A 13590-nucleotide genomic window follows, 5' to 3' on the forward strand; every position below is an offset into this window, starting at 1 on the left:
ATGTCAATCTCGGTATTTGAAATAAATGTCAGCTGCCCTCGCAGCCAGCCTTCTATCAATTGTTTAGCCAAACTAATACGAACTGTTTATAACTGGCTTACTAAAAATTGTGCGGCGCATTTCGGGTCACCTGCGCTTGCCCACGTACTCTGAACGGTCGGTATCTATCTAAATATTTCTCTCGTCGAGATAAGAGTAATTTTACTTTTGCCCTCAATAACGGCTACGCCATCAGTTTTTTTCCCTAGGAAGATAAAACGATCGATCTTACTCGTTTTCGAAGTACATCTGCTTATCGTTTCGCAGGTCGTCGTAATGCTAATGAAAACTATGCCGTAACTTTTACCCTATCTGTTCGATATGGTCTATACGAACCGGGAAGGGACGCTGTACGTGCGTTGTTGTTGATCAAACGAACTGCGTTTTCCGTTTTCGTTCCCGTTTGAATACTTATTAAAGCTTGATTTTGAAGAGAACAATCTAAAACAGTGAACGTTTTTGCATTATTTACCAGCACCACTGGGGCCAATTTAGTCAAGGCAAACACCGAACTTTCATGTTTGCTGTATTATATACTGAGAATTGAGTTAAAAAAGTTCTCCGACTTCCTACAAAGCACGACCCATAGAGTGAAGAACCAGGTACCATGTTGTACGTATTTTTAGAGCTGCTTTAGCGGCTTAGAGCGGAATTGCGAGAGCTTACATGCTTTGATAGGTTGAAGGCGACAGCCTTTGAGACTGATGGACAAGTTTTAATTAAGCTTGGTCTGTTGCTATTTTATTCTCAGATTATTGTCGATTTATTGAAGAAGTTTCAAACAGAATTGCCAATGAGCCTTAGGAAGTTTCTGGTGGCTTGGCATGCCTGTACTATTTTCGATCGGCGTACGTGGCATTGCATCAAGTTTAGATGTCCTACGATGTTTTAGAGCGTAACTTACGAACGACATTCTATCATCACTCATCATTGAGGAGCCTATTTTAGAGCAAGTCTGACCTACGCTTACAATCCGAAACTCTGGTTGGGAAGCACATGCTATTTTGGTTTTGGCTTCTTTACGGGTTTAGCAATACATTACCTGCAGCAAACATTTTTGTTTGTCAAACAAGTACCTAATGTCAGCATATTATTACCGAAAAAGCAGCGAGATAATATCATTGCGCAGTAGCATATTTTGTTTTTGATTTGAATGAATGTAATTGCGATTATTTATGTGTCGCATAACGAAAAAGTCTAGATAAATTTATAGGTGAAAACGTATGCTTTACGAAAAGTGTGAGGTAATAGCCAAATTGTCTCGCACTTTGTCCTCTCTTAGAATTTAATTGATATTCCCGTGACTGTTAAATCCCATATTTTTTGAGTGAGTAGGGCAGAAGATTTTCACGAAATTTTTCTTCTAGCTATTCGATGCTTCTGCGCCAGCTGGAAATCGTTCGCGGCTAAACAAGTCTCACCTTCAGCACGAATTGTTCTTGGATCTTGCTGCCGTTATAACTAAAAGCGTTCGATATGGAAACAGACGGTGGACCACTCCTGGTTGTATTTTGTATAAATCTCAGTTTGTACGACAAATCACACGCTATTATGAACAATACTTAAATAATGCATTTGCAGTCATCCCGAGGTACCCTATATTACGATTGAGTTTATTCGTAGAATTCGATTTCGAATAAAATCCTGGTGTTAGCTTGTCTGTCATGGAGAGCATTCACAGTTCTGATCCATAATATAATAGCTTCGGTCAACAGTATGTGACAGATTTGTTTAGCAAGGATTGGTATTGATGCTCAGCATATGCCCTGGATCTATGACCATGCTAGAATTCAGGACAGTCAGAGGACAATAACGAAATAGGCACGGTTGCTTAATCGACCAACCATATAACTCACGGTATACTGGATGGGTGAAGGTACCTTTGCTGCAACCGTCTTATGAATACTTCATATGGACTAAGATTATAGGATTTTTGCTCGATGCTCGAACATAATTCAATCGTGTACTAGTCGTCACCGCACCAGCCTATCTATCCATGTTGATTGCGTACGTGATAAATCCACCGACGTCTGCCAATGATAACGTCAACATTTAAGAAAATTACTATTTAGCGGGAAAATAAAGGTGATCATACGTTAGTATAGAACACAGGTATAAAACTCCATATACAATATATATAGCTATACAAGTATTTATATACATATCGGTGTACAAACCCATCAAGCGCCTATATTGGCTAGAGAAGATGTGAAACGAATTTTTTCATAAGATAACAAAAGTGATGGACAATTATAGCACACTTCAATTGTTTGACAGTATTATAATTTTCAATATTGTACCAGAAACTAGTCGCGGCTGGACTAATTTTCCACGTTACTGAGTTCGCTAAGGGTGAAGTTTACTTACGAACCATCGACATAGTAATGTTAAAGCAGGACCATATAACATGCTTAGCAAGCACGATATCCACTTGCCTGACAGACTGCCGTATCTATTCGATCTATTAAAGATACATTAAATTTATATATATATGTATATATATATATATGTCGTAAATGACTTAAATAACGATTAGAGTAACCTCATTACGTTCCATCGCACTTCTATACGAGCATAGTGGACAGAGTGACGTATTCTGTCGGATCACAGCCCTAGTGGAAACTGAAGCTGTACCACAAAGAAATCGGTGTAAACCAAGAGTCTATAAGATACTGCAAAGAGTGCGACCAATTAAAATGAGTAACAGACTATTCAAGTACCTCGGCCGCTTAAATTCATCCTAGTTACATTACGGGAAATTGAATTTGCCTTCATTCTTCCTCTTCGTTCGATAGTGGGTTGAGCCGGACAGCTCGTTCCACTATGGGAGAAGCGCCTGAGTGGCACATCGAGCGCGGGTATGCACCGACACGAGGCATCGCATAGTGTGCGCTATTTCTGCATAGATAGGTTCTTTTGCATAGATCTTCTCTTGGTGCAGTTGCTGTGCTTCTAAAACAGCAATTGCTTCAGACTACTGTCAAGCAACCTCTGTAAGTACGCCAGCAATAGTAGCTTTGGGATTTTTAAGGTCATGTCAGGCGTTTGACCCGAAACGCTATCCAAAAACGCCGGCTTTTAGGCGGCGGCAGCAGCAGCTACATCAATCAATCAATCAGTCAGGCAGACGGCGGGGGATCGGCGTTGCTTTTTGCCCGTTCGTCGAATCGAGTCCAACCACGACACGGCAACCATCACGATACCAACATCCACTTCGCCCTTGCTGCTGACAAGGAAAACGCGCGAAGATACGCATGTAATGCTGGCTCGTGCGAAGTTGATATCGAACCCTTGAAATTTCCACTTGTTTCTGGTCCGTTTCTCTCAGTCCTTTTCGTCTATTGCTGGTGGCTATGCTGATGATGCCGACGTTAATCGCAAACGTCACAACATTATAATATTATAGATTTGGTATAATGTTATTGTGATTCTATTAGAATTAATCTATATGTTAGCACGGCGTGCAAAGCAGCGTTCATACGTGGCAGAACGAAAACGGTAAAAATATTCCTCCTCCCCCCCTCCCGCCCCCCCCAAAAAAAACCCCGCACCGTCGCTGTACATGCAGACGTAACCAAGTGTTTAAGTAGCTTACTCCACAAACAACGGTTGCAGTGGGTGCAGAAAACTCAATCTGATTCTTCAGATACTTAACAGCATTCAGGATAGCGGTGCAATTTTCCGAATTTAATTAGCCATTGGTTGCGCACGCGGATCAGCATCCCAAGCAAACCCAACGTCAAGTATTGTGGGAATGAGCACTGGTGATGCTTTTTATGGGACTAAGTCGGCCCGAACCGTTTCTGATGGATCTCCAACGGGACACTGGAGAGGTTGCACTACCTGTAAACCTTATCGAACGGCCCTAAAAGCCGTAGTGATTTCCAACAACGATGCCTATTACTGCTTAATAGTGAACTGAAAGCAAGCACAAAGTGGATAGTATTTCAAAGGCTTAGTAAATGAAAAGTTGAGCCTCTCAAACGCGCCTAGCAAGAGGTTGATTCGTTTGATTAAGCTTTGTGATCTAACGAGTAAGCCCTGTCTGAGGCATAATATTACTCCAATGTGAAGGAGCTGATGCGAGCAAATCGGCAATGCGATTATATTTTCGTGGTACAGCTTATCTTTGATAAAATAGACGCTCCGAAACATTCTGGCAGACGGAAAGGTTCCGGGAGGCTGACCATATCATTTATAACATAGACAGCACCGTCCATTCGCTTGATCCGTTGCGAGTGATCTCTTAGACCTTTCTGTCGTCGTTTTTTTCCCTATTCAACTATAGATTCGCATAAATACATTACCGAAAGGGTATAACAATACATAGTGATTTAGCATTCGTTAGCACATCTTTTCCCGATGTGCCGATCGAATCTTCTCCCAAATGCTTCTTGTACAAGATCTGATAACGATAGAAAACCCTGATCAATACTAGGCCGTATTGCTTCAATAATTTGAAATTCCTATTATTCTCCTAACTCCTGAATACGATGTAGACATAGAATACCTCGATAAAATTGCTAAACAATGCCAAAATAGCAATGAAAAAACGTCCCAGCTAGCTATCGGCAGAGAATTCGAAGACTTTTCAAATTTTTCGTCCCTTGGGCTGTCAGTCAAGTAAAGCTTCCAGAACGCGTATGCCATCCAACACGCGCACCGTCGGTCATAATTGATTACCACTCCACACTTCAGTAGATGTTTATACTATTTTTTGTTATGTACGTGAGTCATTGTCACAATATGTCGGCCATTAGCACATCTACATTTAACACAGGACAACTTAGTGCGGACAACACACTTTTAACCATAACAATAACGTGACCATGTCACGCTTGTTATTCATTTCCTATTTGCCGACGTCAAAAGTAGTCCACGATGAAATTTTTGAATACATAAATTGCTTATGTGTACATGTATAATGCATTGTTCTGCTTAAAGACTCGTGTAATTGTCTAGTATATAGCAGCGATAAGGGAAGTATTGCTCTTTTCGTGGCCCCTTTGCGTTCTTCTTAGTTAAATAGGAGCGTGCTCCGAACGTTGGCAATACTGGTCGCGCAACGACAATTATGTGATGGTGTTGCAAAATATAAAAGGGTTCTTAATCTACAGGCTGCTTCCTTTTGTCGCTGGCGATGACGGGCTGAAATAATGAAACTAAACGGAATTTCGATAGGGCAGCATTTGTGACAACTTTATAATTATAGAAGTAACAATGACAATATTGTAAACCGTTACGTTGATATGCAATATACCCGACGATTAAATCTAAATAGTAAGGACTAAGTGGGATTAGCCGAGTCGCACGGGAGATTGTAGATCGTCGGTCTTAGCCCTCTAACCCAACTATAAAAGCAGCACACGAAATATGAATCCGGAAAATAGCGATTGTTAAGGAAGAAAAATTGACACTAGAATAGGAATTGGGCTAGCGGCCTAAACTAGAAATAAAGCTTATTTAATACCGTAACTTGTTCACGTAGTTTTCTTTATTCAAATATTGTCATTTAGTATATCTTTAGCAAATATGTGAGTTGGGTGAAATCCGTAACGTGATAAATTGCCACTCGTGGTTGATTTAGGAACTGTTGTTGTTAGACATAATGGTTCTAAGACACTGTTTATTTCATGTGTTTCAATCCGACCGACTATTGACACTTTGTAGAGGAAACAGCTTCCGGAGTTCTACAAATATTTAACTACGATCTTTTTTGGATTTGATTTTCAGATAAAGATCTTGTTTACTCAGCTAGGTCAGGTAGCCCTGTCGTAGACTCTCGGTTTCGAAGGGTCTCTCGGCGAGGGGCCTCGTTAGGTGGGGATCTTCAGAAATCATCGTCGGGAGTGATCAATTCCACTGGGAGTTTAAGACCCAGCGGCGGATTTAGTACACTTTCGAACCGAGACGTTACTTCCAATGGATGGAACAGATATTACTGTGCTTTACATCGAGGAATATTCTCGCATTACTCTAGTGAAGAGCAGAGCTTGGTATGTAGACATTAAATAAATGTAGCCATTTTGATTAGCATCATTTTCGTTCAGTTTGACATCGGCGAAATACAAAAACAAGCATATAATGTAATGTAATGAAATGCATTAATATGTTAGTTACCTCATCTAAAAACTTCAACTTGATTCGATTTATCACCTGGCGTGTCAAGATCATTGTGGGTATACCCATCCGAACTTTAAACACACACACACACATACACACACACACACACACACACACACACACACACACACACATACACACACACACACATACACACACACACACACACACATACACACACACACACAAAATCGTAAACTACAATAGAAAACCTAAGCTAATCAGTGGCCAAATTTCGACTAACTGATCAATACCACAGTATAATGATATCTATGTGAAGCATTAGTTAGGTACGAAAAGAGATACATATCCCATATTGACCTGGTTGGTTTCATAGCTGTTGCAGCAGATATCCTTCTGATTAGAAAAACATTTACAACATTTGTTCGTAGCTTAACTGATTCCAATAATTAATCAAGAATTTTACGAAACGATGACGCAGAAATGCTGAATCGGTAAGTGCCGTACATTGCATGTTCAATGAAAGACGAGCGTGCCGAGTAGCATGGCGTGACGTCAACAAACACGGCGCTGGCAGCAACGGCGCTGGCGCATCGATTGTGAAACCATGAATTGTTAGGAGAGCAAAAGAAAAAGCGACAATATTTTGTATTTGGCGTCGCCACTATACTTACGATAGTCTTTTTCGTATCTGCTGTAAAAAGCGATGTGGGCAATGAACTAAGTGGTTCGTTGTTACTCCTGTTCATTACGAAGCCCTATGGCGTTAGAATGGCATCTGCCCTATCTTTGTCCTATTGCGATACGAATTCTTAAGTTCCTTCTCTTCTTGACGCTTTGAAGCGGAGCTTCGGTCCGGCTAGATGAGGATCGATGCCTACGCTGCTGACGCCTATAATCGTTTCCGTTTCGGCGGTCACAGAGAACGACAGACGCTGCCAAAGTCCGTCCGAAAAAGCAGGATATCCAAAGTCGTACAGCTTGTGGCTGTAGCAGTTCACACTACATCGAATCACGTAACGGTACCACTGTACAATGATGAAAACATCGTACTGCCTCTTCTGTGCCTTACCATTTGATAGGCCGTCTGGTAACGATGTCATCACTTGTCGACCTGACTTTCGACCTCCGCATTCGGCATATAGACTTCGTTTATTACTACCTGATGTTGATACTCAAAAACGGACGTAATATAAATTAAAAAGTTAAAATAATAACATTTCAGAGGCTTGACAATGACTAAAACTATTTTTAACCCGATTTTCAAAACATTCCCGTAAAGGTTCCTTAAAAATTTAACTATATATCTAATACTTGCTCATATGATAATATAATTGTCCTTTGTAATTCCAGTTTTATTAAGTGTAGCAAAAGCGCTTTTTCTTTATTAAGATGGTTTATTCGTCCCAACACACACGGATATATTGGCCTAAATAATATATTGAATAAATAATATATTGGAATAATTTTAAACGATATATTGAAAAGTGAAAAGCAATGCTGTCTTCAAAACAAAACCACTTCCGGAACGACTTGGTTAATAAGTATAATGTTATTGAAATAAATTACGAGATTTTCTATTACCATAGCCAAGGTTTGCCCATAGCAGTCTCAAAAACTTTCCGTATGCTGGTTAATTGAAACGACATCGTTATGGGGGGCATTTTTCTATACAGGAACATTATGCCCTGTTGACAATGGTTCTGTATATATATATATATATTTCCGTAAAGATATATATTTTCCAATCTTAAAATTTCCAAAGGTGACCTGCTGCGGCCTTCTAGAACATCTGCACGTTTGTACCGATTTCTGAATTTTCTTATCCATTCAAATTCCTAATGCTGTCTAATCAATGGGTGTCTCAAGGCTTCTGTCTAACATGTTTCTAGCGACGTTGGCCGCCAGTGTGAGAGGCGCAAAGCAGATATTTTGAGCGTGCCGTCCTATAGTATAAAGCTACAGTGTACAGTAGCTATAGTATAAAGAGTCAGTAGTCGATCGGGCCCCTTTGAACAGAGCGGAGATATTATAACATGCCACAGACCGTGCCCAGGCAAATAGCGAGGCAGGCCCTGATCTTATTGCCATTGTCGCTGTAGCAGGCTGTAGTTATTTGGATTCCACTCGTTAGCAGCGTCGAGCTAGTTCTGCATCTGTTGTACCGGCAGCGGAGCCCGTGCCATGGGACAGAGCGCCCACGTAATCCTGGACAATAATGCCATTGCTGCGGCGGCCGGCGCTGCTACTGCTATTTCCGATGGCCTTACCAGAACTATGAACATCGTTATAACAGTTCTGTGGCTCCCCATGCTATTGGTCCTAGCGAGCTATAGCGGCAGGCATAGGAAACTTAATAAGAGAGTCAGTTTATTCCGTGCGTTCCGTCAGGTCTTCAGCGAGTTGCAACTAACTTGTCACAGGCTGTCCGCTGCTGTCAGTGCTATTGCTGTAACCCTAACTGCGTGTCCTGGCAGCACGGACGGAGAATCCATAACTCGGACACCGCTTGATGTATTAGAGCTAGCGGTGGTGTTTGTTCCGGCCGGCAGACTACACAGCCAGATCCTTACCTTCCCTCGGCCTTAGTCGCAAACGTCAAAAAGTGAAATTAGTAATAGGTGATTTAGGAGTGGACGCGGACATAAAGTAGACGTGTGTTGTCGGATGCGCATACGTTATTCTTACGGTTAATACTTGTGACTTGGCACCCAGAAACATGACAGGTATCCATAAACATATGGATATAATTAACTAAATCGAATGGAAAACGCAATGAGGTTTTTCTGTAGCAAATATAGTATGTATGTAATTACTTGCATGTGTACACGCTATAACTACCACGATCTGTCACGAGCGCCGTGCGTCAGTAAGATGACGCTTGTTACGATTGCTGGATCGCAATAACTGAATTTTGTTTCGCCTGTTTATATATCCCTGATTGTCAAACAGTACGAGTGTATAGTAAAGTGAGAAGTATCATAGAACCTTTTGTTTGCTTATCTATAGTATTTTTGCTTATAATTAGTGCTTCCCCAGCTATTTAGGAGGTGACGCGTCTGGACCAGATCCATCCCAGTGTACTTTATCGGACCGGCACGCTGCGTATCCACCACGTTCTACACAGGATTGACGACCATTATCAATAGCTTATTATGCTTTGGTGTGGTCGACAGCATTACGCGCACCTTAACACACTAATACGTCGTCTAGAACACGTGGCTACGGTTCTCTTGTGACATCTTATTGGTATTGTTTCCCTTGCAATGTCCGGTATCAAAAATCTTCGGTCATGCAAGGCTACATAGCGAGTAATGTTGGGCTGTACGCATGAGAGTTAATAGGGCAAATTCTTGGGCAGCTGTGCCCAGGTTGGGCCAGTCGGAACCTGTCGAATTAGCAAATGGGCTGTATGGCCTAATTAATCAGGGTCATGGAGTGCAAGCAAGTACAATCGTTTACCCATCTTTTTCTTGTTTTTTCTGAAACTGTAGGAAAAACAAAAAGCCTACATTATGCGAAACTGCTAAACAAAAAAAAAAAAGAGTAGCACGTATTTCAGGCTACTTTTCGATTCGGTCATGTAGGCAGTTGTTTTTTTAACTTGAACTTACGTGGGTGTCTGATCGGCTCATCCTGATGCCGATTTTCTTTGAGATTATTTTAAAGAAATCAAATGTTTGAAAGATACTTCTTTATACGCAAAGACATTAAAAGCTAATGCTAACGAACGTGATAACCAAGACGTCCGGGTGGCTGCAGAGTGTCTGGGAAGTTAATGTTTTTTTACAAAGGAATTATTTAGAGTTGCAGTGAAAAATAGGCCCAGACTAGATTTAAAGATTCGGTCATTACCGATGCCATTCTTATCTATTGAACTGCAAATATACAGTGATGCCTATCCTAAACATAGAATAACTATGGCGACCCGTCGACGAAGCACCCAGATCCCTGGTCCAATTAACTCAATAACCCAATAACTTATAATCGCGATCTACGGACAAATTTTTTTTTGCTATTCGAAGATTAGCTCTTACTTTCATTTGTGTCTGTTCATTTGTGTGCACAGCTGTGAAAAACGCTAGACTTGTTAGGGTCGAACTGAGCCAGCCAAAGCGATTTCGTTGAATTACTCTCAGAAGCTACACGGCAACAGGATGTCTACGAGAAAAATTTATGTTAACCCAAACGGCATCTCTATCACATGGACACATAATAATAGACTTTTTACCAGGCTATGCATCATAGATATTAAATAGTGCGGCATGGTTAACCATTATAGAATAAGAAACATCTGAATCAGCAACATATATCGATTCTGAATTTTTTTTTAAAAGTTTTTATGTACTCGATAGACGAGCTCAGCAGGGTCAACAGACGTCCAAACCAATATATTCACATTTACCCGACTTTTAAACATGCTCGTCTTGCACGGCATCGGTGCTGTTTCCCGTAGGGAGTTATCTAGGAAGCAACAATGGCGTCTGATAAAATGGTCGTATATTTCTCTGTTTTCATGTGTACGTTTTAATCTATTCGAAATCGATTATATTTCGCGACAATTCCTTGACCATTGTCTTTCGAGGTTCTTATCATTGTCCCTAGCTATCGGCGCCGTTGTTTTCCCTCTGCCTAGAATTGTTTACGCGGCCTAATCAACAACAGGTATTACTATCGCTACCGAACCGACGACGATGACGTATTGATCACTCACTAGTCGGCGCAGATGGGAACGCTGAAATGGTCCATCGATTAATTCGCTGCCGCGGCCATCGTGTTACTGCTGCTGCTGCTGTGACCAGCCAACCAACGGACAGATTCTACTGCCAGTAAGCCTTAGACAGTAGCGAATAGGCGCTAGATCCCTGGTATCGCTTTCCACGTTGCGCCTGGAACGAGCGACAGCAACGGTCGTTTGCAGCCGACGTCTCAATATATTGTCGTAAAGAAAGATTAAGCGCCTATTCGGAAATGATGCGTTTGTCGGAATCAGTAAATGCTTACGTGGCCTGTTTGTTTGCGCGACCGTTGCGCGCCCTTAGAACAGTTGTAATTTATTATTTTTCGACGTATGTATTCGGTCAAGATATCCTGTAGAAGGGAGAATCGACTAGTCAGCTGGTGTCTGGCCTACAGATCCGTACTCGATGACCGGCGACTGGTCGATCGCCTCTGCGTTTGCTGCTTCGGCTATGGCTGGCGACACGGTTCACCGAACTTTTCTACCAGGAGGCTGACAGTTTTCTTTTTTCGTCACTGCTATTCGCGCAACGTCTTGTCGATGGTGTCGCTGCCTTGGCTACAGGAAATAAAAATCATACAAACATAGGAGGGTCAGTCGAGTTGCCGTTGTCGCTCATTACGTGCGAGGTATCGAATCTACCTGTCAGTCTGCTTCATCCCGACTTTTTCTTTGATGTATTCTTTGTCGCGCGAAAGTATTCGTATATATATATGACTTCTTCTATGTAAGAATTCATATATAGCATACACATATGTTGTATATGTATCCTTTGCCTAGCAGAATTCAAACAACAGCTACAGGAACAACGCTAATAATAATTATATTGGCGATAGCTGCTTGCGAGAGAATTTGTTCTTGTCCTTGAATAAAAAACGAAATCGGGCAAAAAGAACAGTGGAGAGAAGATGCATACAAATCTCTAGAGAAAGAGAAAACAGCGTCTTGACGATTGCAAACAGAGTGGTCCCTTGGTGTCGTCACGCTCGTCATTAATGCGCTCCTCGAGTTGCTGTGATATAAAGAACCGTATGTAAAATAGTTAGGACATGCCAGTGATGCAAGTACTACACAACTTGTACGAATAAAAAAGCTGCCAGGCCATTATAAGAATTAATATAAAGCAGCTCCAATAAAAAGTCGTGGAAGCAGTTCAATAAGTGGTGCTAAAGCTAGCCCCGTGCTAGTATTTTGCGCGTAACTATACTATTAATAATAGTGTTAACTTGCTCTAAGTTAACCATCTATAGATTAGAGTAGACTATCCATTATTCTAAAGGTAGCCAGTGTCAGACATAATGAACCCTGTAGTGACCACGGGATCTTTACAAATTACGTTTTTGCAGGGAAAAGCAGATATCAATATTGTTTAGCAAAGCATTATGAGGATCGTGAAAAACGATTATTGTAAAAACTTCTCGGTAGTTGAATGCGCAACGAAGATACAGGACAATTATTTAGTTTCTATTTATGTGCTTCAGTCCTACGAAGGGACTATTGATGAAAGTAGGTATCGGCCAATCTAAACGCTAGCGTTTAAAATCTGCCGGCGACGGCCATCATCTCTTTGTTGATAAAAAGCAATTTGCTTGCTCTGTAGCACGTGCTGTCGTTTGAAAACTCAGCTTCTGAAAAAATTAAAACTCTTTAGGGGTTTCGACCTCTCAAGCGATGTCTCTTTTCTCCGCATCCACACACACATTTACATCTCGCAATGTGCTAAATATCTTCATTATTAAGTTAAATAGTATCTTCATTATTAAGGCAAAAAAAAGTCCCGCAACTTATTCGTTTACAGGTTATTATCAGGGTGTTACTCATGCCAGACAGCATAGAACAGCTAGACAATGGTCGTCTTGTCAGCTTGCCATCACTCACAGAGATCCATCAAAATCGAACAGTTCCTACGCTAGAAAAGAACTTTCTGGGCGATGACGATTGTGGTTGACATTTAACACAATAAACCAGTTCCTTTTTATTCGACCTGTCCCCTTGGCCCTGTCGAAAGTTTCCGAAAAACAAAAGCTGAGCTGAATTGATATGTAGCATCAGACTTTCAAATAAGTTTATTATAGATAATAAGCATAACTGGCATATAGAAAGCCGACACACGCATCTGGCTGGGAGCATCGAGAAAGCCCATAATCCGGAAGGAAAAACGATTCCGATGATGTAGAGATGGAACTACGAGCGGATGTAAAGGGCGTAAAAGCTGTAACTACAGCACGAGTATTTGCGTAATGATGAGTATACTCTGTTGGCGCGGCATTGCATTGCGTTTTTGTGACGTCAATTCTATTCAATGTCCGCTGAATTTGCCCCTTGTTTGGGCATCTGGTACACCGATTGCGGATTCTATGCAACGTAAGCTTAAAGCCCATCACAGCGTAACATTATGCGAGTATAAAACTTGCAAATAAATAGGTACACAGTATGCGTTGTTACGACTATTTATGGTTCCCTTTAAAATCATCAAGCTGGGACCAAAAAAGTAACATGGGTCACGCTATCGGTTGCATATCGGAAGAGTTGTTCTGCCCTGTGAAAAAAGAGGGCTTCTAATGGCCTCACGTATAGTAGAGGTTATTATTGTGAGTGAGAAAGAATAAATAGCATTTCGGAGGAAAACAGAAAAGCAATCAGCGATGGGTAAACGTATTTGAAACTTACCTAAACGATAACTTTTTTACGTTTTCATGATATTGGTAGTTCTTTCGCTTTTTTGC

General features: G+C 41.2%; 1 protein-coding gene across 2 annotated transcripts in view; it reads left to right on the top strand.

The window, feature by feature from the left end:
- Positions 1-13590, top strand: part of raskol (Ras GTPase-activating protein raskol) — a 166989-nt gene that overhangs the window by 55737 nt on the left and 97662 nt on the right. For both annotated transcript variants that reach the window (XM_022832612.2, XM_022832644.2), the window contains one exon: positions 5773-6035. In XM_022832612.2, coding sequence (XP_022688347.1) covers positions 5773-6035 — 263 coding nt within the window. The remainder of the gene's footprint in view (positions 1-5772; positions 6036-13590) is intronic.

The sequence above is a fragment of the Varroa jacobsoni genome, unplaced genomic scaffold, assembly GCF_002532875.2.
Source record: "Varroa jacobsoni isolate VJ856 unplaced genomic scaffold, vjacob_1.0 scaffold_39, whole genome shotgun sequence".
In the NCBI taxonomy this organism is placed as follows: Eukaryota; Metazoa; Arthropoda; class Arachnida; order Mesostigmata; family Varroidae; genus Varroa; species Varroa jacobsoni.